The 26,167-nt window shown below is 45.0% G+C and overlaps 1 protein-coding gene across 2 annotated transcripts; it reads right to left on the bottom strand.

The window, feature by feature from the left end:
• Positions 1 to 510: 510 nt before the first annotated feature.
• Rfc3 (replication factor C subunit 3) lies at positions 511 to 11,265 on the bottom strand. Of its 2 annotated transcripts, NM_001009629.1 has the most exon segments (9): positions 511 to 810; positions 2,885 to 2,954; positions 4,890 to 4,988; positions 5,066 to 5,202; positions 5,786 to 5,967; positions 7,565 to 7,662; positions 8,519 to 8,586; positions 10,120 to 10,257; positions 11,116 to 11,265. In NM_001009629.1, coding segments are annotated over 9 exon segments (1,071 nt in total). In that variant the 5' UTR covers positions 11,203 to 11,265; the 3' UTR covers positions 511 to 618.
• Positions 11,266 to 26,167: the final 14,902 nt, after the last annotated feature.

Here is a 26,167-nt window from a genome sequence, read left to right as displayed (position 1 = left end):
AGCTGGAAAATCCATAGATTAACATCAAGAAAGTCTTCCCAAGGGAGACTGGCAGCTCATAACCTTGCCAAGAGAAAGTGCTCTAAATAGATCATGTTATGTGAACTCTGTGTAATTAATGCGTTGTGAAGTGACAAGGAATCTGGAAATTTCAGTGCTCACCCTCTAGACTTAGTCACTTTTGTGACAGGATTTCCTTTCTATAAAAATATCACAACACTAAGGGCAAGGCCACAGAGGCAATAGAAGTCTTTTATAGTTCCGGGGCTGGAGAGATGGCTTAGGGGTCAAAAGCACTTGTTCTTACAGAGAACCAGGTTCCATTGCCAGCACCCACATGGGAGCTCACAAACATCTGTTAACTCCAGTCCCAGGGGATCCAACACCCTATTCTGGTGACGTCAGGCTCCAGGCATTCACATGACGCACAGGCACACATGCAAGGTACTCATGTAAGCAAAACACTCATGCACATAAAAATAAAAACAAAGACTTATACTTCAGAGAGGATTAGTTTTTAAGACCACAGTCCTTTACCAGGTAAAGCAGTTTATTGTATCCAAAGTCCCAGCGTACGTTTACATAAACCAGGCATCTGCCCTGCTCGGAGGAGCCGAGTCAGAACACCATGCCTTCCAGCCCGTCCTCCATGAACTTCTTATAAAGTGCCATAAACTTCGCCACAAATGCTTCCAGATGATAGATCGCTTTGCTGCCCAGCTGCAGGCGATGCTCATAATAGGCCGCCATCTGTGCCACTTCCCCTTTCAGCTGCCCGTCACAGTTATGCAGGAGTTCTGAGAGCAGGCCCTACAGGAAGTGCGAGGGGCTTAAAATCAGTCAAGGAGAAAGAGAGCCAAACATGCATGCTTCTCACCCACGAAAGGCAAAGCTTCAATACAGTCTATGTGTGTATGCAGGTGGATATACACCTGTGTGTGTGTGCGCGCGTGTATGTGTGTACATGTGTGTACATGTGTGTATAGATGTGTGTGTGTGTGCGCACACATGTAAGAAAGCAGTCATTGTGTGTGTGTGAATCAGTAGTCGTTAACACAATCAAACTATCGTGTAAACAATGAAACCTGGTGCTGACCCGAGGCCTCCCGAGCTCCGGACACAGAGAGCCCTGCAACAGCCCGAGTTAAAGGACTGGTTTTTGCTTTCTTAATGATGCAAAAGGAAAGCATATGCAACAGAAACTGTATCTTGATAAAAGTGAAATTACACAGACTAAGCAGGTTGCACATACATGTGTACTTAGGAAGAATACGCACGCGCACATGCACACACACACACACACACGCACACACACGGAATACACATAGAAATATACACATGTACGAGACAACAATGAAAGGAGGACAGGAGTGTGAAGGAGCGCAGGGAAGACTATGGGGAGGGCTTACAGTGAGGACAGTAAAGGAAGAAACAGTGATATAATCTCAAAAAGTCAAAGGATTAAAAAGTGACTGCATCTTGAACCCTGACCTTTTACGGGTTGGGGATATGTAATATGTAATATCTCCAGACCCTGGTGCCAAGTGGGGAACCCCAGTCCACCACGCAACCCTGACGGCAACATCTACTGGCCTTCAGCACATCCCACTGCCCTGCGCCGTCTGACGGGTAAGGAAGCTGTACTCTACATGACCTACTCTTGGAGGCAGGGTCTCAGGGTGACCCGGGTGAGGCAGACATCCTTCCACCTCATGCGAGAGGCTGGAGCTACAGGTGTGGCCAACATATCCGGCCATTTTGAGCACCTTCAACTCCCCACACTTCATCAGGAGGAAGCCCATTGTACTCTGGGAGCATCTGTGTGGAGCTGCACAAGCTGGGTTGCGAGGTTCCAAGGTTCCAAGGCTCCAAGGCTCCAAGCGCAGGGAGAGCTGCTCCCACACGCACTGCAACACTTGTAATAACGCAGTAGCGACTCATAATTCCACCAAACCGCTCATCTTCAAGAAACTGACACGGCCATACAAACGGGTAGCATCTGTCTTACAGTGCTGAATGAAAATTCAGTACCATGAACAGACTACACACTAACAAGCAAACACAAAGGCACACACACACACAGACACGCATATACACACAGACACGCACGCACGCATGCACACACACGGCACGTTAGGTGAAAGATGCTACTAATGCAAAGTGTTAACTTCTGTATACAAAAGAGCACATTTTTCTTTGTGTATTTAGTATAATATGATTTGTTCACGCACGCACGCATGAACACACACGGCACGTTAGGTGAAAGATGCTACTAATGCAAAGTGTTAACTTCTGTATACAAAAGAGCACATTTTTCTTTGTGTATTTAGTATAATATGATTTGTTCACATTACTGTGCAATTTTAATAGAAACAAGCAAAACCCTATGAATGGCCTAATATTGCAAGTCGGTAAATTTTGCTAAGAGGCCAGTCAGCCAATTGTACAAAGCCGAGACTATCCCATATCTTTAGCCTCATTCTGCACATGCCGTGTCGTCCCGGGAGTGCCTGTTCCCCAGGCACTTACAGAGCTCCATCCCAGCTCTGAAACCAGCAGAAAAGGCCTTTCCCTCTCCTTGGCTGTGCATGACGGGGTCCCACTGGTACTTTCATTTTCTTTCCTTTACAGACACACAACAGTCTGGAATTGTCTTCTCTTGTCTCCCAGGTCACTCCCTAGAACATACTGTCACAACTGAGGTCTTCCCTCCCTTCTTCAGTGGCCCCTACTGGTGCCTGGCACCCAACAGAGAGGAGTCACCCTCTGCAGAGCTAACGAAATGTTACAGACGTGCGGCCCTCAGCACTGGGAAGGCTCTGACCACATGGGTGCTGTCCACGTCTTAGCTCTGTAAGTTAGGATGCAGAATGGAGCCACTTACCTTCATGATTACCTCAGGAGGAATACAGTGCGTCAGAAGCTCATAGAGCCTTCCTCGGACTTCGAGGAGCCTACACAAAACAAAGGTACTGCTGTTTTATGATACAAAGGAGCGATTTCAATTCTCCAGTCAGTATAGTTCCATGTTCTTGATTATCAGCTTGAGGCAGAGAGAAGCTGCCTCCGTCTGACATGTGCTGTGTGAGTGAGTCTGTCCCATTTAGTTTGTCAGATCACAGACTTGTTCTGTGGCCCAGGTGGCCTGAGCCTCACCACGTGGCTCATACTGGCTTTGAATCAGTAGCCGTCCTCCTGCCCCACCTTCCTAGGACACATTGGACCACACGGCCAAGGGTCAGCTCACTTTCTGAAGTTTCTTTCCATACATTTTTAACAATAGGTATTTATATAACGAGGGCTACTAATTGTATCACTCACAACACTGCTGGAGAGAAACCAAGACTCCAAGGGCCTGGCACAACATCTGATCCCCTAAAAAGTAAGCCCCCAAAAGTCATCCTCTGACCTCCACATATTGACATACACATGGCTGCATATACACGCACGCACGCACACACACACACACACACACACGGGGTAGGATTTAGACTTTAGAATGTGTGAAGCTTGAGCACACTCCCGTAAGGAACTGAAGACACTTTACTAACACATCAAATGCTGTCCAAACATCTTTTCTAGACAGTTTTATGCTTAATGTATCTAGAGTGGCTGTAAAAAGCCTGGGAGTCGCCAGCTAACCACACGAGCAGTGAGGTGATGTGAGCACCAAGTGCTACACAACACAGCAGGGACACAACGCTGACCCTCCAGAAGGGACAAGCCAGAGCCCCAGGAAGCAAAGCCTGGCTAAGTGAACAGGAGTGCCAAACCTCAGCCCTAACTGGCTCCCTTGTGGCGTTTCAGGGGCCGTGAGGGAAACGCACACACTGCATAGCAACAAGAATAAATAATATTCCTGAACGTAGCAAACAACTGCTTTGCCTTTCTAGATAGATACATTACTTCTACGGAAAGAAACAACTGCCCAGGGCTCTGAGGAAGCCACTGCAGACGCTCCTCCCAGGTAAATCAAGACAGTGACTTAGAAGTTTTCTAAGATTAGACACCCAGACTCCTTCTTTGCCACAGCAAGAGTATAGTGCAGCACTTCCTAGAAAGTCTCAGTAGCACCTCCGCTAAGTGACGTTGGTAAGAATCCTATAAAACCGTAACTCGTCACATGCCAACTCTATTATTTCCATCTCAACCGAGACACTCGGGTTCTCATGGCTGCACTCAGGTCTATTCTGTGCCCTAAAATGATCAACTCCCACTAGAGATCAAGGACAAGGCTGTGTTTCAGTGAGCCCGAGAAAATGCCACAACGCGACAGCAGGGGACCAAGCTGCCACAAGCCTAACTCCAGCTGAGGCCTTTTTGGTGCTATCCACTTCTGAGCAACAAGCCCGAACCAGGAGCGAAACAACTGTAGTGTACGTAACAGAGTGATGCTCTCTGAGAACTTTGTATTTCTCTTCATAGATCCTGTCCTTGGGCATGGTGGTATTTTCTAGTTCCAGAACACTACCGCATACTCTCTTTACTCTGTGTTAAGCAAACAGTGCCGTCAGCATACAAACGACATGTTGGAAGCCTAAGGTGAAGCTGCCTGTCAAGGACAGTCAGCTATAGTTAGGATGACAGCTGGGGGGCCAGTATCTTTCTAGTACATTCGCGCCAATTTCAAGGCAATTACAACCATTACGATTATTCTTTCAGCCTGAGCACACGAGGCAGTCCATGCTGTGCACTGAAACTAAGCTGCCTAACATTCTGGGAAAAAAAGAGCGAGTTCAAAATTTATTTTATAAATAAAGTTCAATTTTACACTTAACAGACTAAGGAAGAGAAGAGACTACAAACTAACAACTTAGCCCACTGTACTTCAGATCTTAAATGTTTCCCCTTTCACACGAGGCTCAGGGTCGACTCCCGCACAGTCTTACCTCTGTGGCGTCTGCTGACTGACAATGGCATTTGCAGTCTCCCTCAGGTACACCTCCCAGTCTGTCTCAGGGATTTCTTGGTCTTCGGTGAAAGGGTATCTGTGTAGCAAAAAGAGAATAAACCAACAACCAAGCCTCACGCCCCACAGTGCTACCGCCCCAACAGCCCCACTCACTGCTGCACTCGGCAGGCTTCGCACATAAGTAAGGCCTTCCTGAGGTTCCTGCACGACTTCTCGGCCAGCCTGCGAGCCAACTTTGAAGGAAGGGCCAGACCTTCCTTCTTGCAGACGGTGGACAGTACACTGCAAATCTGTAAGAAGAACGAACAGAGAGAAGCATAGTGAGGCGATTTCCTAACTACTGTCAGCACCAGCGCGGAGGTCTTCCACAGTGCTGCTCTGCGCTGCTGCCTACAGGACACATGGTGCTGGTGCAATCTGTCAGCAGCAACTGTGAGCGGGAAGAGAAACCAGGGGCTGCCGCGTACACTCTTCACTGGTACTGGGAGAAACCCGTGCACTTTATGGACAGCTGCTAAGATGAGAAGGGAAACGGTGCACTGACCCCGACCCCCAGGGACCAGGGACAGTCACACTACCTACTTCCTCTGTTTCCCATTCCCCACCACAACTAAGTAAATCAGCCTGAGGCAGAAGACACTGAATACTTCAGAGAGGTCATAAAGCTTGGTGGATTCCAGATACTAATCTGTTAAAAGACAAAGAGAACAGGCTCCATTTGCATTCACCACTAAACATATCACTGTCGCTCGGCGCCTACTAATGGCTGGCACTCGGCTCTACCTGTGGCTCCCCTTCGATGACTGATAGGCTTTGCTACCTTTCAGAAAACAAACCTGGAGCGGAAGTGTCTCTGGGAGCGACCTGACTTACATCTTCGATGCTGGGGGCAGGCACACGGATGGCCAGGCACCTGCTTCGGATGGGGGCTATCACTTTGGACGTGGAATTGCAGCACAGGATCAGCCTGCAGGTAGACATGTACTTCTCCATGGTCCTGCGCAAGGCGTGCTGGGCGTCCTTCGTGAGCTTGTCCACCTCTGTCAGTAACACCACTGGGGCAGGGAGACAAAGCCAGCTTTACCTGGAGGTCACTGAAGCCTCCATTTCTGCCTCTATTGTGTCCTCACTAACCAGCAGGAAACTCTAAATAGAGGCCTGATAGTCTACTTTTACCCCCGAAAAGAACAAATTGAATTTACAGAATATTTTTAATTTTTAGGATTTTACAGTCAAACAACACTAAGAAACACTGGTCAAATGGGGTTAGCGTAGGACGTCTCACCCCAGCCTTTACCGCTGGTAACAAAGCTGCAAGACAGAGATGTGCTGCACTACATCGAGAGTTCCACCTCACCCGCTAACACTCTGGAGATCTCTGCTGCAATCCTCACAGAGGTGGGTACTGCCAAGAAGACACTCATTCTAGGCTAGGACCAGTCTGTCAGCCTTAAGGGTTCAGGAATGGTGCAAGGGACTAATCCAGCTTTCAGATTTGTTTATCAAGCTGTTTCCAAAGGAAGGCAGTAGCAGCGGGGTTTCGTTTTAGATACAACCACAGACAAAGTAGCCTCAACATCTACGTCAAGCTACATCCGCATGTGAGCTGACAGGAGCAAACAGTGACAAAGAAGTGGCATCGTGCTTGAGAGAGGAAGGAGGAGTCCACACCTGTCCCAGCGGCCAGGGCACTAAACCCTGAACCGCAGGACACACTGGAAGCCACAGCCAGTAGCAAAGCAGAACTTGTAAACAGATGTGGGTCACATAGGACCCAGTCTGTGTCTGAGAACATGGAACCCTGTAATGATAAGGTGTGGGCAAGTGGAGGGTTCTAAAATGCTAACATGATGCTTCACACAGAGCCCAGCAGCAGAAGCTGGCTGAGCAGAGCGGGAAACACACAGACAGGGACGAGGACGCCAAGGGTCAGGGAAAGCCAAGGAGTAGAGACTGCAGCAGAGCCATGGGTCTCACTGCTTCTTGAATATGAAACGTAGGCCCTCCTAAGGAAAATCTTTTTTTTTTAATTCACTTTTTAATAAAATACATCATTTTCAAGTAACCATAAATTTATTGGGAAAAACATGTCAATCTAACTTTGGAAGCACAAGTGGCCAAGTTCCGACTGAGCTCTCATCTAGGAAGCTGGGCATCAACCTCGGTGCTAGCGAAGCAGGGACAGGTGCATCCCTAGAACTCACTGCGCTGTGAGCAGAGCTGACATCAATGAGCTCAGGTTCAGTAAGCGCCCCCACCTTGATGAAGAACAAGCTAGGAAGACAGGAGTGTTGCCCTCCATCCTCAACACGCACTCGCACACAAGTACACGGTAAGCACACGGTAAGCTGTTTCTCAGTTTATATGATCTGTGCTGTCAAATAAGCACCAGGAACAAGACCGGACAGCATGAGCAGAGACCAGGGCCTCATTCATGGCTTCTCTTTTTCTGGGACAGGTCTCTATGTACAGGCCTGGCTGTCCTGGAGCTCACTCTAATGAATCAGGCTGGCCTGAAACTTACAGAGATCCTCCTGCCTCTGCACCCTAGTGCCCAGATTAAGGGTGGGCACAACCGTGCACAGCATGGTAACTCCAATATAAAAGAGCCCTGATGTCCCCGGCCTCACAGAACGCCTCCTCGGCGCCTACCTTTGAAGTCTCTTTGTGAGCTGGTTTCAAGCTGTTGTGACTGGGCCACTGTCTTCAGCATCTCCTGGATTACGACCCGGTCGCTGTTTCCTGCATCGCTACACAACAGTGGAATGACGGTTACACAGACGGAAACGTGTGCCAAGCACTGTGCCCCCCTCCTTAATCTGTTATCACATCAACAGTATCAGGAAGCTCGCTCGCGCTCTCGCTCTCTCTCCCTCTCCTTCTCTCACACTCTCTCTTTCTCTCTCTCTCTCAAGACATACTGGTTTTGAATTTGCAGTCAGCCTCCGGGGTATACCACCATGCTCAGCTACAACTGAAGAGCTTGCGGTTAAATTTTTTGTTGAAACTAGTAATACCTAATTTTACAAGTATGAACCTTGAAACTTGAGATCTTTTAGGCTCAGTAACAGATTTAAATTGTATTACACTGGAAACATTGTGTTCTTATAGTAATTTATCATCACTTAGAGAGCAAAACTATCAGTTTAACAAACATCTTGATAATGCCCTGACAGTAACGAATACTTGAAACTGCCCGAAACGGTTTTCCGTTACTCGCTACAGCTGGATCACAACATCTGGATGCTGGTGATCCCGTTCCCGGTCAAGAAATGAGAACATTCCCTGAGTGGCCTGTGGATCGGATGCACTTACTTTTATAATCTGATCCATCCCCAATCTTTTCCTGGATGAATCCTCTCAGGGTTACTCTAAGGTTCACGTACAGCAAATCCACACACACGAGAGCTCAAGATTCCTCCTTCCACTCCCTTCACTGCGCCCACTCTTTTACCTCAGTGACGTGGACCACGGCACACACTGCCCTAAGGACCTCCGACAACAGTAGTTTTTAAAAAGCTCTCTAAGCGGGAGAACAGTGACTGTAACTTTTCTGTTTCGGGTAAACCCCTAACTACTTTCCTTAGAGAACTGCAGAGCAGTTACCTGGGGTTAACCTCAAGGTGGTAGTTACTTGCAATGGTGCTGATCTCAATTTTTTTCTTAGATGGAGTCTGTGAATGAGACAAGAGTCAGTTCAACAGTTACTTCTTGGCTGTCTTCTTTTTACCTCATGCCCCACCAAATCACCGCTGTCAACCATCTACACAGCCTTCCGTGTTAACATGGAAATAAAAGAAAAATATATATCCCCAGGATCAGTGTCTCAAGAAAAGTCAGTAAGGAGAGAAAACTTCATACACGCCTATTTTGCCTTTCCCACTTAATTATGTGGCTTTGCGATCCCTCTCAGACACCTGGTGTGAGGTCAACTCTTAACATGCATGGTCTACAACACTGTGCATGTCTGTGCGACCTGGCTACAGACCCATCAGCTGAGCAAGAAATCCGCACGTCTGTAAGGCGACTCTTCCTTCCTGCACTTGCACCCCTATAACTGCCCTGCCTCACCATGGGCCTCAAAACACAAATCACCCGACCACAGACTCACAAAATCCTCTGAAAGTAGCGCTAAGCCAGGACTCGAGTTGGGGAACTGCATTTCGCCATGAGAGTTGCTATTTCTATTTCTCAAAATGAATGCATCTCAGTAGTTTTTCTTTCCTGTCATCCCTTCAAAAAAACCTACCTTCACTTAAGCTAGTCTATATTAGACAGTTTATTTTGAGGGAATACACCCACTTCCCTGGCCCTCTTCATAACCATCTCATTTCAGAAACATATTCTCTATACGGAATTAAGGGCCGCATCATACACTTTTTAAACATTAGGACTCCGACCGAAATTCATACGGTGACTTGGGACACTTTCAATATTAAGCCTCCCGTGTGAGAACACACTTTATATTTCTATCTTTTCAGTTCTTTAGTCTTTAGAATATTGTTTCTTCCGAGATGATTCAACGTTACCCTCCTGAAGGCTGTTAACAGCATGGCCATCCACGCTAAGCATTTTTTTTTCCCTTTCTGAATACAAAATACCGTTAAGACACCGTATGCGATACCATGGAGGACTTGACACTAGGCATGACACATCCTCTACATAACTTCAAAACAAATACAGTCTTGCCGAGGTAAAAGATAACCAAGGTAAAAGCATAACCAAGGCACACTAACACACTACCAGGTGTAAGGAGCTGCCAATTCTGCCAGGCTGAGTAGCACTTAAAAGAGAGAAGGGCATGTCAGGGACCGGGGAAATGGCTGAGCGAAATACACGTGTTGTGCGGACACATGCCAACTTGATGGCGCCACCTAAATCTAGCACTAGTACAAATGCAACTGTCTGTGATACCAGGGACCTCACAGAGCGGCGGGAAGCAGAGATGGGAGAATCTCCATAAGCTCCCTCCCAGGTCCGCCAGCTGGACTCGGGGGATAGCAAGGGAACATTTCTCTTAAACAAAATGAGAGAGGACTGGCAGCCGCCAGTTCTACTATGCACCCCGCCTTCACAAACATGAGCACACAGGCACACAACTTCTTAGGTCACACACTAGGGGGTCAGTGGTGGGAGAGGTAGACACATGACCAGGATTGAAAATCCCCACCAGAAACAGCTGCTAAGCCTCAACCGGAGATGCTTACTGTGATAGTCTGATGCTCAATTCTCAGTTTTTCCACCCCAACACCATAAAGTTCACGTAGAATACACATAATTCTTGTCTTTTTTCCAGCACCCGATGGTCCATATACTAAGAGGTGAGGAAAGTCTCCACACTGCACCTAAGGACAAAAGAACAAGACATTCGATCCTACTTAAAGTAGGTGAGCCAAGCTAAACTACTTTTAAAATACCAAGACACTCAGTTTATCATCCAATTCCAAGAAAATATGTACCAAACTCTGGACACTAATTTAATCTAACTTACATGCACAACACAGAACACACAAGGCATGTTAAATGCTTAAAAGTTAGAACTCCCTAAGTAAGCTATCTGAAGGGCCCGTTTGAAAATAAGGGGTGACCAAAGGTGAAATACATCTCTTAACTAAGACATATGCTTGTCTGGCCCGGGTACCCCAAAACTGGTCCTCTTGCTCAGGCGTAGGTGCACTGATTTCCTTGTAAGTTCACTTGGGAGATATAGAAGAACTTCACACTAGAACGGGGTTGATGCGAAGCTATGGAAAAGGCAGCAATAACAGTTCTATCAAACGAAAGAGTACTATTAGCATGGACGGTGTATCTTGCCTTTAGGAAACTGAACATCAACGCTACTGAAGGAAAACAGGTATTTGTATAAACAGAGTATAATGTTCTATTTTAAATTAGTGTATGCATCACAAAACAAAAACAAACCTGTAGCAGAAGCGCCTATCTGGCCCTTGCAGAGACACAGACGCCGGGGCACACCCCCATCCCCGCCCCCTACAGCCGGTCCTTGCTCATTATTCTCCATTACACTGGCCTTCTTCAGGTCCTCACACCAAACTCATGGGAACCCACGCAGCAAAAACACTGCACTTTGAGGAACTCGTCACTCTGATCCCCTCGCTGACACTGGGGCGCCCGTCTCCTCCCTTCCCCGGCTGTGCAGGAAGAGCCGAGCCGGGCAGCCTTCGCCCTCCCGGTCGGCTTACCAGGTTGCGCAGCTGTGCTGCCTGCTCCTTGTGATAGTCCAGCCGTGCAAGGGAGCTCGGCCGGTATTTGTCCACCCAGAGGCTCATGGCTGCTTCACAGCCCCACCGGCGAGCCCGTCACCAAGACAGACGAGTTTTCCCGCGAGCGCGAAAGGCTGCGACGTCATTTCCGGCAGCCAGCGACTTCCGGTTAGGGAGGCTGGGAAATCCAAACGGGGCCTGAAGTGGTCGCTGCAGTTCCCACTGCGCCACTACACCAACAGTCGTTGCGTTTATGGGGTGTGCTGTCGTTGTCCCTTTGTTCTCTCTCTGTGACATTGTAGAAAACATTCGAAGGAGTTAAAGATGTATCTCTGACAGGCAGGATGTCCAATATGAGTGCTGAGCGAAGGAGGTTTCCCCCGTTTCATTCTTTCATTTATTCACCGGTTCACAACTCCATTCTAATTAGTGCTACCTAATTTGCTATCTTTGTAGAACTGTTTTTTCCTTAAAATAAATAAATAAATAAATAAATAAATAAATAAATAAATAAATAAATAAATAAATAAATAAATCCGTCAATGGTCAATGAGTATTTGCCTATGACTCTGTGAACTGTGTGCTCTGAAGTGAGAAAGAAAATGAAATTGGAAGCAAAAGTATTGAAAGGGCCATGTTTGATACACTGGGATAGTGAGCATGGAAAGACTTTCAGAGATGGAGAGTGAGGCAGGTGCTACTGGGATTTGGCAACAGTGCCCAGAAGCATGACAGACAAACTTGCATAAAGACAGATAGTTCGTGGTGGATCCTAGAGTATGTGCTATGTTCTAAAAGATTGAAAGAATATGGAGAGAACATAGCAAAAAAAAAAAAAAAAGAAAGAAAGAAAAGAAAAAAAAAACCCACAACAACAACAACAAAACCTCCCCTAGTTTTACTTGTTTTCACAAATACAAAAACACAGATGCCCCCATTCATTTAGATCTCCAATAAAATTTTGGTGTGTGTGCCCCAGGCAATATCGCAGTGAGATTAATTTTTATCTGAAATTGGATTTTAATTGGTTGTCCCGTATTTTTTTTTCTTTTTTTTTTTTTTTTTCCGGAGCTGGGGACCGAACCCAGGGCCTTGCGCTCCCTAGGCAAGGGCTTTACTGCTGAGCTAAATCCCCAAACCCCCCCCCCCCCCCGTATTTTTTATCTTACAGCCATGCTCGGATTTCTTCAACTTATGAGACCTGGGGTAGTAGTTGGGAAGGAGGGAGAGAGTCCTCACATCACAGCCAGTGGCCAAGGCCAGCTCTGCCCTGCTGCCTGGAGTAGCTTCAGAAGTTACTTCGGGACACCCGGAAGCTTGTTGCACCGGTCAGTCTTGGTTGTCAGCTTGGTGAGGTTTGGAATCATCATACAAACTACTACATGGGCATGTCCCTGGGTGCAGTAGAGTATTAAAGACCACGTAGTTACAGTCTGTCAATTAAGCTTAAGTTGTTTAACATTCAGAAAGATGTTCTAGGTTTTAAAAGATGCTTTTGGGATGGTAAAACAAGTTAAATCGAAAATGATTTAGGTACAAAAGTGCTTTATCTAAATTGCCAAGTATAAATAGAATGGACATTATAAACGTACATCATGCCTTAGGGTTTTCATAATCGTTATATAATCATATTCGATTTATGTTTGAAGGAAAAAGTGCTTTATATTGAAGTGAAAAGGGGAACCACAGAGTGTCTTGTGCATTGTACAGATACCTTACCCATCAATTAAACAGCCTACGGCTTAGGAAAGAAATAGAAGTAGAAGACCTGTGGGGAGGGGTGGTTTGTGGAGAAACAATTCTGGGAGACATAGAGGCAGGGGGAGAGGAGCCCAAAAGAGGTGAGGAAATGGACACATGGTACCTGAGCATAGGTAACCAGCCATGTGGCAAGATGTAGGTTAAAATAAATGGTCTTACTTCTGGGAGCATAGGCCTGGGAGGCAGAACCGGGGCCTAATGTCAACGCAATAAAGTGGAAAGAGTTCTGTTTCAAACATTCTTTTGAAAGCTAGAGTCACTATATGGAATATTCCGGGCATTTATTCTGGGGTTTCATGAGAATGTAACATTTAGTCCTTGTTTGCTTGCTTGCTTGTTCGTTTGTTTGTTTATCTATTTAATGTATGAGTAGCAAAATGCAGAGAGAATTCATTTTATTTTTTTAACATAGCGTTCTTATTAATTTGCCCTTTGAGAATGTCACACTGGCAGAGTGTTCTAGTCTTATTTCTGTTGTTGTGATAAGCACTGGCCAACATCAACTTGGGAAGTGTTTATCTGGTTTACACTTCCCCCGAGCATCATGGGAAGTGAGGGCCGGAATTCAAGCAGGAACCTGAAGGCTGGAAATGAAGCAGAAGACCTGAAAGGGCACTGCTGACTGGCTTGCCCCCCCCCCCCCCCCCCCCCCGTGGCTTGTTCAGCCTGCTTGCTTATAGAACCCAGGACCACCTGCCCAGGGATGGCACCACCCACCGGAGGTTTGTTAACCCCATGTCAATTAAGAAAATGCCTCCCACAGACTTTTCCACAGGGAAATCTGCTAGAAGCAATGGTCCTTCTTCTCAGATGACTCAAACTTGTGTCGAGTTGACAGAAAAAATACAACAACAACAACAAAAAAAAAACAAACAAAAAACAAAAAACAAAAAACCCAAAACACATATTTTTAAAATGGTATTCACCCTTCTCCTAAGTCCTTCCCAGATTTACCTCAGATGCATTCATTTCATTGTGTCCCCACTTAGTTTGAATTTATACTTCACCTTCCACAGAAAGGAGCTTCCTTATTTGCCCAGTTGCTAGGCTGCACCCACTTCCTTCTTCCTTCACATCTCCTCATGGCGCTTCCAGCTTCTATGTCACTTCCTATTGCTAAGCAACTCCATTACTGCAGCTTGCATTATCTCTGCTCTTGAAATCCAGTCATACTGGGAAGCAGATGAGATGAGAAAGACTCTCCCCCTCCCTTGTAGAAGAAAGGAGTCGGGAAACGGTAGCGCTTCAGCATAGTCCGTGCGCCAATGTGCGCGGTGCCCACGGGGGCTGGAAGCGGGCATCTGATCCTCTGGAACCCCACTCACAAATGGTTGTGAGTCACCCTAAAGGCGCTGGGAACTGAAATCAGATACTTACAAGACCAGCTAATGCTTTTCACCACTGAGCCACCTCTCCAGACCCACATTGAGTTTTCTTTGAAGGAGAAGACGAGACTCTCGGAATGGGGGAAGCCTATCTGGCCTTCCTTTCCATGTTTTGACCCTTTAATGTGAACCATTGAATATGAAATTTCCCCACATCCCTCTACTCTTGAAGCAAACCATAAAATCTCAAAGGCTTGCTCTAGCTCTTGCCCTCTTCCCTTGAATATCTTCCTGTGACAATTTTCCTTCTCGAAATGCCACTCAGACCAAGGGAAACTTATACAAACAGGTATTTCCAAATACTGTCCCACCCTGTTGGCTATCATTAAGTTATGTCCCATTTCTTCCTATCGTGGTCAACCACTCATAAAATCATTTTCCCTGTGTTGTGGGGCACCCATATTGTCAGAAGCAGTGGGCTGTAGGCTGAGGCCATTTCTGAGCTGGTGGTCCTGGGGTCTATAAGAAATCAGACTGAGTGAGACATGAGGAGCAAGCTGGTAGGCAGCACCCGCCAGTGACCTACGCATCAGCTCCTACATCCAGGTTCCTGCCCTGACTTCCTTCAGTGGTAGACTACATTGTGGAAGTGTAAGCCAAATAAACCCTTTCCCTCCCAAGTTCTTTTGGTCAATATGTTTTCCCACAGCAACAATAACCCTAAGACAAGGATAGTACAATCTGTCAGCCCAAGAATACCCAAGATGCCTAGCTAACCACTGGAAGATACTAGAAAGGCTGGCAAAGGACTCTCACCTCCCTCAGAAAGCAGCCACCTGCCTGACACACGGGTCGACATGTTTATACTTCTGCCATCCATGACTGTGGAATAAATGCTGTTGCGGAATCTACCGAGTTCATGGTACTTGCTGACAACAAGCCCAGAAAGCTAATACTTTGTTGGTGGCTCGAAAACTGTCTCCGCACAAAGTCGATGCTAAGTAACAGCAGGATAACTCGGAGGCATCCTTCTCCCGCTCTTCACTAACCCCTGTCCCTCACCAAGACCTTCACCAAGCAAACTGAGCGCCAGGGACAGAGTCAAGGACAAACCTCATCTATTCATCTACCCGATCGTGTAGATATTTTTTTCTCACCAATATTTCTTTAGGACAATATATTTCAGGCTTTGGCTAAAACTTGAAGTGTTTTCCAAGTCAATTAAATGATAGCTCTTGCTTCATGGTGGTCGCAGAAATTAGAGCCAAATTCTTGTATTCCAGATGAACAGTGAGAAATCTGGCTGACCTTCAAAAGAGCATTCCTTGTAGAAAAGGCAATTATTGCTCAAAGAACTTCCCAGAGAATGTCATAATAATCCACTGGACTGAGTCATAGGACATTTTTCTGGACTGGACTTTGAATAACTCACTTTTAGAAACAATCTTAAATTATAAATGCGAGTGGGCAGATGACATCACTGTTTCCACTACCATCTTCTATAACAGCCCTTTGTGGATATTTCACAATATGGGTGGCCAAATTATAGCCACTGAATGATACAGTGAAAAATGTCATGACTTTTTTTTTTTTTTGCTCCTTTTCCAAGCTTTATTCTCTGGATTTCTCTTTAGAATTTTTAGTTAATAGCTTCCATTTTTCAGAATTTCCTGTTATTGTGTTTCTGCTCATATCACAAGTGTTAATTTAAAAATGGAACTAGCCAAATTTACACATCTTTGTAGGATCATAGAAGACTATCTTCAGGTGCAAATAAACTGTCAACAGACTATGCCTACAGCCCGTGTCCTGGTTAAGAGTCACTTCACGGGGCTGGGGATTTAGCTCAGTGGTAGAGCGCTTACCTAGGAAGCGCAAGGCCCTGGGTTCGATCCCCAGCTCCGAAAAAAAGAACCAAAAAAAAAAAAAAAAAAGAGTCACTTCACACTACTAACAGAAAATTAATAGTGAAGTAATTCTCACTGAGATGCCCACATTTTGTGTTTAGTTACTGAGTTCTGCTTCCAGACATCTTTAAATGGTTTCCTAAAACTATTTCTGTAATGCGAGGTGTCAGATTGGATAGGTAGTAAGTGGGAGATGATTTCCAGATTACTGATTTACTTAATATGTAAGCAAGGGTAAGAATGCTTTGCAAAGGTGGGTGCCTTTCAGTCAAACTCATTTATCAGTAAATACGGATTCCCTAACAAATCAAAAGGCCCAGAATATGAGGAAATGTGCACTCTAATCTCTGTCAAAGGGAACCAGAGGGCTACACAGCACATGATTTCAAGGGAAGCCTGTCTTTATAGTTCCTTCTCCTATAGCAGAGCACAGGACTCTGAAAACATGTAGAACTTCTCCGATTCTTCCACAGTCACACCCTAGGGTTCTCTGGCCAAATGGCTCCCATATTTTGCTCCTTTTCAACCTGATGACAATATGACTGAAATAACATGAAGGCAGCAGAGTTGACCTGGACTCATGTGTCAGAGGATGTACATGGTTGTTCAGCCTCATACGCTTACACAGAATGTTGGCACAGCAGGAAGCCGTGACAGGCCAGCTGTGGCAGGAAAGAAGCAAGGAGAAGGAGGCTGCCTCACATCAACATGGAAAGAAAACAGAGAGCAGAGTCTTTTTTTTTTTTTTTGGTTCTTTTTTTCGGAGCTGGGGACCGAACCCAGGGCCTTGTGCTTCCTAGGCAAGCGCTCTACCACTGAGCTATTCCCCAACCCCGGAGAGCAGAGTCTTAATGGGGAAGAGAATGGGTAAGATGTGATGGCCCCAAAGGCATACTCCCAAATATCTGCCTTTCTCGCCGTCTTCCTTTTACTTTTTGGATAGCGTCATCCATCAGGTTATTAATCCATCAAGGGATTAATCCGTTGATTAGTTCAGCCCTCCTGACTTAATTGTCTCAGAGAATCCCAGGATTGCTTTTCTCAATCGAGTTGATGAGCCCATGACTTCTGTTTATCACGAAGCTAGGACTTGCAATGGGTCTCATTTCTCAAATGTCTCCCCCCAACCACCACCTCCAGGTAATCGTGCAGCAACTCTCTAATCTTTCTGACACATCCTAGATAAGATTGAAAACCCCAAGCTCTTCATTCAAGTTTCATTTTTCAAATCGTCTCTGTATTCCGACTGCGAAGATTCATCAGGCAAAGGCCTGAGAAAATCCACAGGCAGCAGCAGCTCTGACAAAGATGAAAAGACAAACCCTGATTTCACAAGGATTTTCTGGTTTGAATGGTTGTTATCGCTTCGTTTTGTTCTAATGACCTAAGATGGTGCATAAGTTCTCTTTCAATAGGGACAATAGACTGACGTTCAGCTCAGTAGTTCAGCAGTTTCCCAGCACATGAAAAGCCCTGGGTTTGATCCTCAGCACTACAAATAAATGCATAGGTCGATGGACAAATTATACATATATAACATAAATATATAATATATCATTGTATATCATATATATGGTATATATGTTAGTAGGTGATAGATGTAAGAAATAATAGATGATTAAGAAGAAATATAGATATAAAATGATAGATGATAGATGCATAGATAGATGATTGATATTTATAGATAGACAGATAGACAGATAGAGATGATACATAGATAGACAGATGATAGATAGATGGTTAGATACATAGACAGATGATAAATAAATTGATAGAGATAAATAGATAGATAGATGCATAGATAGATGATAGATAAATATAGATAGATAGATAGATAGATAGATAGATAGACAGACAGACAGACATAGCTATAGATAAGGTACTATCAGTGCCACACTGAGTTACAGTTTCAAGGTGTGTGCAAAACCTTCATTTCCAGTTTTACTTCTTCAAAACCATCCAATAAAAGGGTTCACATGCACGTTGGGTTGGAGAGTTGGCTCATCCATTAAAAATACCATCTGCTCTCGGAGAGGACTCAAACTGAGATCCTATCACCCATGCTGCCTGTTATTCCCGCTCACAGAGACTGGACCCTCAGGCCTCCTATGGTACCTATATTCATGTGTCCATACATCCCTCCCACACACATGCAAATAAAAATAAATTTGTAAGCATTTTAAAGTCACCTGTTCATCACATCAGCTGTAGGAGAGAGCAGGGCCGAGATACTGCACGCATATGGCAAGCGACTTTGGAGGAAGTGTATGCAGCAGCTTCATGAAGTTAGCTGCTTCAGAGACATACATTATTTTCCAGCCTTCGATGAAGTCTAGGCTGCCTTGACTCATTCTTCTGCTTAGAGTCTCACAAAACCAAAACAACGCCAGCAAGTTAGGATTTTATTGGTCCACACTAGGGGAGAATCTGCTTGCTTGAATTACTGACAAATCTTAGTGACATTCGACTACAGTAACCAAGGTTCCAGCTCCCACCGGGGAGGGAACACATTGACTCTCAAGAGTTTTCCTTCCTTTCCAAGACAATGTCTCTCCTTTGTTCTGCTACTACCTCTCCTGAGTGACACCCACCTTCCACTTCCAGGCATCCAGGCTCTACCTAGATAATCCATGATAATCTCCTCTTTGAAGACCAGATGATTAGTGATCTCAATGATGTCTGTCATCACTTTTTGGGCACTGCCATGATTGATGTTTAAAAAAACCAGGGCCTTACAGGGACACTGAGAATACAACTACCATGACAAGGTACAAGGCCTCGAGCCAAATATACAAAATAAAAGGATTTTGCTATCTTAAAATATCACCAGATGCCCTAAAGATAGGGGAGAAATAATTAACACTAAATAACAGTGAGGTATTCAGCAAAGCTAGAAGGACCCACCACATCCTGAAGGCCCCGGAGAGGACTGGGGTGGCCGGAAGGACTGTCCTGTGTGTTATGTAGACAACTGTCTGAGGCAGGTAATGGATCCTATAACTTGCCATGGTTAAGTGTTTCTTGGGGCGCTGAACTTGATGTCCAGAGGTTCTTCTCTCTACAACCTCATCTTAAAAGCACAATGGCACTCAACCATCCTCTTAGTCAAATTGGGTCAATTAGCAACACCAGCTCCAACATCTCAAATGGCTCCAAGGTCCTCATTACAAATTCAGTGTGTGAGCAGGAGCAGGGGCACAGCTTCAGGCTGATGGAGGTCCCCACCAGTTACCAAGGTAGCATATTCGTTTCCAGTCCCTGCCTCTCACACCAAGAAAGCACAGTCTTTACCGTGATGGAGTCTTCTCCCATACCTGCTGATGATGCTTGACTTTCATCTGAAAGGCTACTTCAAGCACAGCCCAGCAGCAGAGTCATCCTCTTCAAATCAAGGCTGATTGACAGGGAGAGCTCCTTAGCCTGGCATCACCGTGGCTTACTCCTGCGGCAGTGGTGAACTATGCCAGCCCAGCCCAGGCTGGAAGGACAAGGCTAGCATTTGAGCGTGGTCAGAAGGGAGGAAAGCCAGGAATGAAGTTAGATTCTACATGCTCAGGGCCAAGGGCTGACACCAAGAGCAGAGTCTGTCTCTCTCACACCTTCTCTGTCCTGCCAAGCAGGCATCATGTTTCTGGGAAAGCCTTTTGGAAATTATTGATGCTGTTCATGGGTGTGTCCTGGGCACTTTCCCCACCTTTCTTCTGAGAACAAGAAGCCCATTCTTCCACGTAAGGATTTTCAATCTGTGGTCCATGGATACTTGCCACAGACCAATGACTAGAATTTTGTATAAGGAACTAGTTTTTCCACTATAATGCACTTCAAGAGTAAGGATGGTCTGTCACTATTTCCTCCCAACTGCCCTGTGGGTAGGTCTTGTGACATTAATGCATAAGGACACTGCAGGAGTGCACTGTGAGTTAGGACCCATGAGAAGACGTTCCCATGCTACACTTGACGAATGGTGGAGTCCCGTCTGTGGAAGCACGTGTGACTGTTTTCATGCTCGCCGTTCTAATCGTATTTCAACATTTTCAAACTTTCAGTAAGGTTTTTTCCCCAGAGCCCCAACCTCCCTGTAGTCAGGGATTGGATTCGCAGGTTTCACTGCATTTTGAGTTTTTGCTAACACACGGATTAGACTTCCTTGTCTTCTTCAGTTACACTTTATTAAATCTCTATACAATATATCTTGATTGTATTTCTTTCCCCTCCTCCAAGCCCTCCCAGATCTTCCCCACCTTCCTCCCCACCAAAAGGCCCTGAAGTGGAGTTGCTATCCCCAGTGATACCATATGAGAGAAGACTGATCTTCCTTTTCCCGGAGGGCAGTTGCTGCAAACAGCTTCTCAGTTAGGGGTGGGAGTTTGAGCTCACTTCCCCTCACAGTGCTGGGGTTTTATCTAATCACACAGGTCTTGGTCATGCTATCACAGTCTCTGTGGGTTCACGTGTGACAGGTGATCCTGATGGACATAGAATCTGGCATTTCATAGAACGTTGGTTTTCTTTTTTTCCAGTCTACTAGTAAAACTGTAGAAAACGGGAGGTTCCATCACCACCACCATGTCTTCAATTTGCATTGATTTTCTCCCAGAATTCCAACCCCCGAGCATATCTGATATCCACAAGTAGTAAGTAAAACCACAGTGTGGGCAGAGAGTAGATGAAATGTTCACTATCAGAATGGGAGGCCCACAAGGTCATGGTAAACTCTTTAGCACCACATACATTTGAACTTCTATAGAGAGGCCTTATACAGTTGGAGATTCCAGTCAAAGCCAAACCACGTTTTTATTACAGACTTAGTAAGAAAAAATCTACTGTTGGGCTCAGTCAGTAGGAGTAATGACTGCTTTTCCAGAGGACCAGAGCTCAGTTCCCAGAACCCACATTCGATGTGTCTAAACTGCTTGTAACTCCACCCCAGGGGATCAGTCCTTCCCCAACATGCACATAACATACACTCACACGGATACAAGTAAATAAACAATAATTTTAAAGAAGAAACTAAATATTATTTAACCCTTGTCTGTGATAATTCCTCATGGCAGCCAAAGAAGATTATAGTTATCTTTTGTCCCTTAATAAAGAAGTGACGTGGGTGGAATTCACATAGGCTGCCATTATAGAATTAAGAGAATCATAAATTCAGTTTGTAATATATGCAAGACTCAGAGGAAACTCACACTGAAGTTACGTTTGGAGAAGAATCAGTGGTTAGTAGGCATGCAACTCAAGTAACAGGCAGTGAGAGCCGAGTCCCTTTCACCGTGGAATGCAGTGTAGAAACTGTGAAGTGAGAGTTCCTTTTCTCATTTTCCTTGAACTAATCGGTCTCTCACCATGAGCTCAGAGCCTGGCTTCTGCAGGCAACTGACAGCACGGAGCAGAACTCACTTGCAAAGACTGAGGGCTAAGAGTACTTGGGCTTGATGAAGACTGTAGAAGATTCTCTGCTAATGTGGAAAGAAGGCATTTAGAGTGCCGGAGAAATCCCAGGGAGTATCCAACAGAAAGCAAAAGAGTGCTTCGGGCAGCCATGTTCCCAGCCGGCTCCATGTGATGGGGGCCATTTTGATTGCAGTGTTGGGGACCTAGTGAGGCCATCGGTCCTTGTGCGGATGACTCAGGCCCAGGGAACTAACAGTGATCAGGGAAAGAATTCGAGAGATTCTCAGACAGGTGAACAACCCCTGGGAGTCTTCTTTGGTGCATTTTCTTTACACTGACAGGAAGTAGCACATTTGTCATCGGACGTTTCTGGATGGATGATCACCACATTTATGATTAACACTTTTACATTTCCTATGCCCCGTAACTTCAATTCAGTGTTTTTATGAGTTATGTAATAACTTAATTGTAATGCAAAACTTTCTTTAAAAAAGTGTTCTGGGGGTTGGGGATTTAGCTCAGCGGTAGTGCGCTTGCCTAGCAAGTGCAAGGTCCTGGGTTCGGTCCCCAGCTCCGAAAAAAAAAATGTTATAAAAATGGGTCCAGCCACAGGCTGCTGCTGAAGTGGTCATTTCTCCTGAAAGACCACGAGTAACTGAGGCTTTCTCTCCATTTTTAGATTCTTAATTCAAAGTTATTATGTTAGTATTGTGGGCATGCTCTGTGAGGTCTGCAGTGAAAAATGGAAAAAAGAAAAACCCTCTTATTACAACCTAAAGCTAAAATACTTCCTAGCACACAGCTGAGCTAGGGCTCTGTAGGCCAAATACTCCACAGGACCTCTTCCAGATGGACTCCAAATGCTCGAGTTTTGCCACTTTCCATCCCTATAAACTTTTCAGGAATTTGGAATCAATTTTCAAGATGATCGTTGAGACAGAGAATCACAAATTTGTTGTAGAGAGAACATCTTGTATTGTGTCAATTAAGAGACCTATGGCCTATGGCTTAGGCAGGAAATGGGAAGTAAGCCTCTGGGAAGAGGAAGAATTCTGGGATACAGCCAGGCAGTGGCTCTGGCTGGGAAGGTGTGAGGAGATGGACACAAGGTATCTGAGTGTAGGTAGCCACGTGGCAGAATGTAGGTTAAAATAAATGTGTTACCTTGGTTATGATGCTAGTCAGAGAAGGGTCTAGCTACAGGGCCAAGGTATCTGTAAATATATTTTGAGTCTGAGTCTTATTTCTGGGAGCATAGGACTGAGAGGAAGAACCAGGCCCTAACTCTACAGTTTGCTGTCTTAATCTTTACAACCCAAATTATCACTGAAAACAGTCTTGTTTAATTAACAATGTTCTTGGTGGTACGCTGTCCCCCAAATACAGCACAAGGTGGCGCTGTTACATTTATGCTAAAGTAACCATTTCCCTGGCTACCCAGGCCATATGTAGGTTTGATGTGAAAGTGTTAGGCCTGTACCAAAGACACCAAAGCATGGGTTTACATTGCTAGTGTTTATAATGCCATTATTCTCCAAGATAGGAATAGCTAAGCAGAAGAAAGGAGGAGAAGCATGGTTGTTCCTTATGGAGGAAGCTCCGGAGAAGCCATGTTTAAGAATAGGAGCATAGAAAGTGCTAGAGGAAGTAAGACGATTCTAGAGGATAATTTCTGTGTCTGCAGTAAGAAGATGCTAGGGGACCATTTCTGTGTCTACAGTAAGAAGAGGCTAGGGGACCATTTCTGTATCTGCAGACAGGATTCAGTCCTAAAGTTAGGTATCAGCTAAACTCTTCTCTGGGTTTGAACATTCTGCAAGGAGAAGACATTCAGGTTCTGGGGTGATGCCTGAAGTCTGTGTGGGGTTATTGGGAACACAGGTGCACCTCCAGCAGGACAGAGGACAGGAGAGAGTTGAAGCAACCATGTCTAGTGCTAAAGCCAAGTGCAGAAATCACTATCAGGTGCTAGATGTCTCCTCATCTCCCTGCCCAGTGCAAAGCAGGCATGAATCCCACAGCCGGTAAGCAAGAAGGTGAGCTTCCTTAAAAATACACCACCCAGAGGCTTTCTCACTCAGAAAGTGCAGGTGTAGAAGTGAGTTATACATTCATAAGCAGACATTCCTGCCTAGGCCTAAGAACTGCTACATAGGCACCATTAAATTAAAATCCAGCTGCTGTAGAATGTCCAACACAAAAGCCTGTGGGAAAACAAGAAGCCCAGATGCAGAAGATTCTCCTCCAGGCTGAGTCATTTTTCTGTGCACAAGTGTTCCGTTTCTATAGATGCAGCCAACAGCAGATTGAAAGAGCTTGAAAAACAGAAGCTGTATGTCTGTCCTGAGCATGTCCCCTTGTCCTTATCCACTAAACAACTGCATCTACATTTTATCCTGTGGGACTAGAAGGTGATATGGAGAGGAGGAACTGCTGTACTAGCATGAAGACCTGAGTTCAGATCCCCAAGACCCATGTAAACACTGGGACTAATAATACGATCTGCAATCCCCTTGCTAGGAGAACAGACATAGAAGGATTCCAGATGCTCACTAGCCTGACAGACTAGGATAGTAATGGCAAAGTCCAGATCCACTGAGAGACCCTGTCTTAAGACAAAAGGAAGACCTCCAGTGTTGACCTTTGACTTCTACAAGCACATGCATGGGCAATCACACCCACTCCTACACACACACACACACACACACACACACACACACACACATCTGCACATGAACACACATACACACACTCATATTCTACATATACACCTACTCATGCACACAACACACTCACTCCTACACACACACACACACACACATCTGCACATGAACACACACATATACACACTCATACTCTACACACACCTACCCATGCATACCACACAAACACATGCCCCTGCACACACACACATACACATACAAACATACACACACATCTGCACATGAACACACACTCATACTCTACACACACACTTACATGTGAACACTTCACAAATACACAAATCCTACACATATACAACACATAGCCTTACACACAGAGTGTACCCTGTACATACATACACAGACCCCCTACTCATGCATACAGTACACATGTGCTTGCTCGCACACATGTAAGCAATCCGGAGGGGATTCAAAGTGTTCAGCAGTGTGTGTGTACGATCTCTGCAAACATAGTTTAAACAGGGCCTAGGACGTCTGAACAATTTCACAGCTGCAAGAGCGTGGAGGCAATCATTCAGGGGTGCAGAAGGAGGATCATATCCCCAACCCTCTAAGCAAACAGTTCTGTGTATTTGCAGCCAAACGCTTTCTAAATTTTTCAAAAACCGCCGAATTGGGACGTTTAGAGCCATCACCGCTGCAAACAACAAAACCTTTCTAAGAACAGTAAAAATCTCTTCAGCCTGCTCGAATCCCATGTGGATTCCACAGCAGTACTGGGCCCAAATAGACATAAAGATAGATGGACAATCAGACAGATAGATTAATGGATGATAGATAGGTAGACAGCATGACAGATGATAGAGGAAATTACATTATGTGGCAATGTGATTTGACTTCCAAATCAGAGTTTGTCTGTGTTAGCCGTGGAGAATTCAGTAACGATGTAATAATGTAATAATTTAATTCTGATCATTCATGCCCCCAAAGTCTCATCTCAGAGAAGCAGATAATTGAAGCGGCATTTGTTTACTCTAGTTTATATTATCGGGTTAATTAATTCTACTTCCCATTTCCGTTTGCTAATGTAATGTGACCTCAATGTTCCGTTCTGAGTAGATTGGTTAGGAGACTTGGTTTACACACGTGGCTCTTGCAAATGCAATCTGAGACATATACATGCATTGCAACCACCATCACTAGATGAAGACCTAATTAATTCATTCTGCAGAAAAGTAAAAATGAATGCTTCCAATTAATGGATGGCACACACCAAAGTTAGTATTTAGTTAAATATTCAAATAAGTCCATGTTTTAGTTTGCTTTCCGTTGAGGTGATTAGCCACACTGACCAAACACAACTTGGGAAAGAAAAGGTTTATTTCATCTTATGGCCTAGGGTCCATCACCCAGGGAAGCCAGGGCAGGAGTTTAAACAGGAACCTGGAGGCAGGAATTGAAACAGAGAACATTGCTCACTGATTTGGTCCCCATGGCTTGCCCAGCCTGTGATTTTTTTTTTTTTTTTTGCTTTTTTAAAGTTTTTTAAAAAATATTATATATGAAACACTACATTGTTTCTTCAGGCTTCAACCTGAAAAGACATCAACTAAATATGCCAGAGGAACCAGAACAAGAAAAACTTGTTTTTGCTTAATGAAGAGAAAGAACAGACAGAAAGAAGGAAAAACACAGATTGGTCCAATAATAATTCAGATTATGAATTACTGACCAAGGTTTAAACAAGATTTTGATTTGTAACTCAGACAACACCTTATATGAAAATGCATCATGGAAGAGACTCTCATTCATGTCATGGCCACATGTCCTAGGGTGGCAGTGCTCAGGAGGCTGGGCCTTCCTACCTCGATCAACAACCAAGAAAATGCCTCACAGACTGCCTGAAGACCAATATGATGAAGGCAATTCCTCAGGTGAGGTTCTCTCTTCCCGGGTGGGCCATCACAGCCAACATTAACAC

This window comes from Rattus norvegicus, chromosome 12 (assembly GCF_021556685.1).
Source record: "Rattus norvegicus strain SHRSP/BbbUtx chromosome 12, alternate assembly SHRSP_T2T, whole genome shotgun sequence".
NCBI classification, from domain to species: Eukaryota; Metazoa; Chordata; class Mammalia; order Rodentia; family Muridae; genus Rattus; species Rattus norvegicus.
Note: the sequence above shows the minus strand (reverse complement) of the source record. Positions and strands in the feature narration are given on the sequence as shown.

Coding starts and splice junctions, on each gene's coding strand:
- Rfc3 (XM_087577840.1), bottom strand. CDS start 11,202: ATGAGCCTCTGGGTGGACAAATACCGGCCGAGCTCCCTTGCACGGCTG. Junction 5,203..5,785: donor CTGCCCCCAGCATCGAAGAT/GTAAGTCAGGTC, acceptor TTCTTCTTACAG/ATTTGCAGTGTACTGTCCAC. Junction 811..2,884: donor CTCCTGAGGTAATCATGAAG/GTAAGTGGCTCC, acceptor CACTTCCTGTAG/GGCCTGCTCTCAGAACTCCT.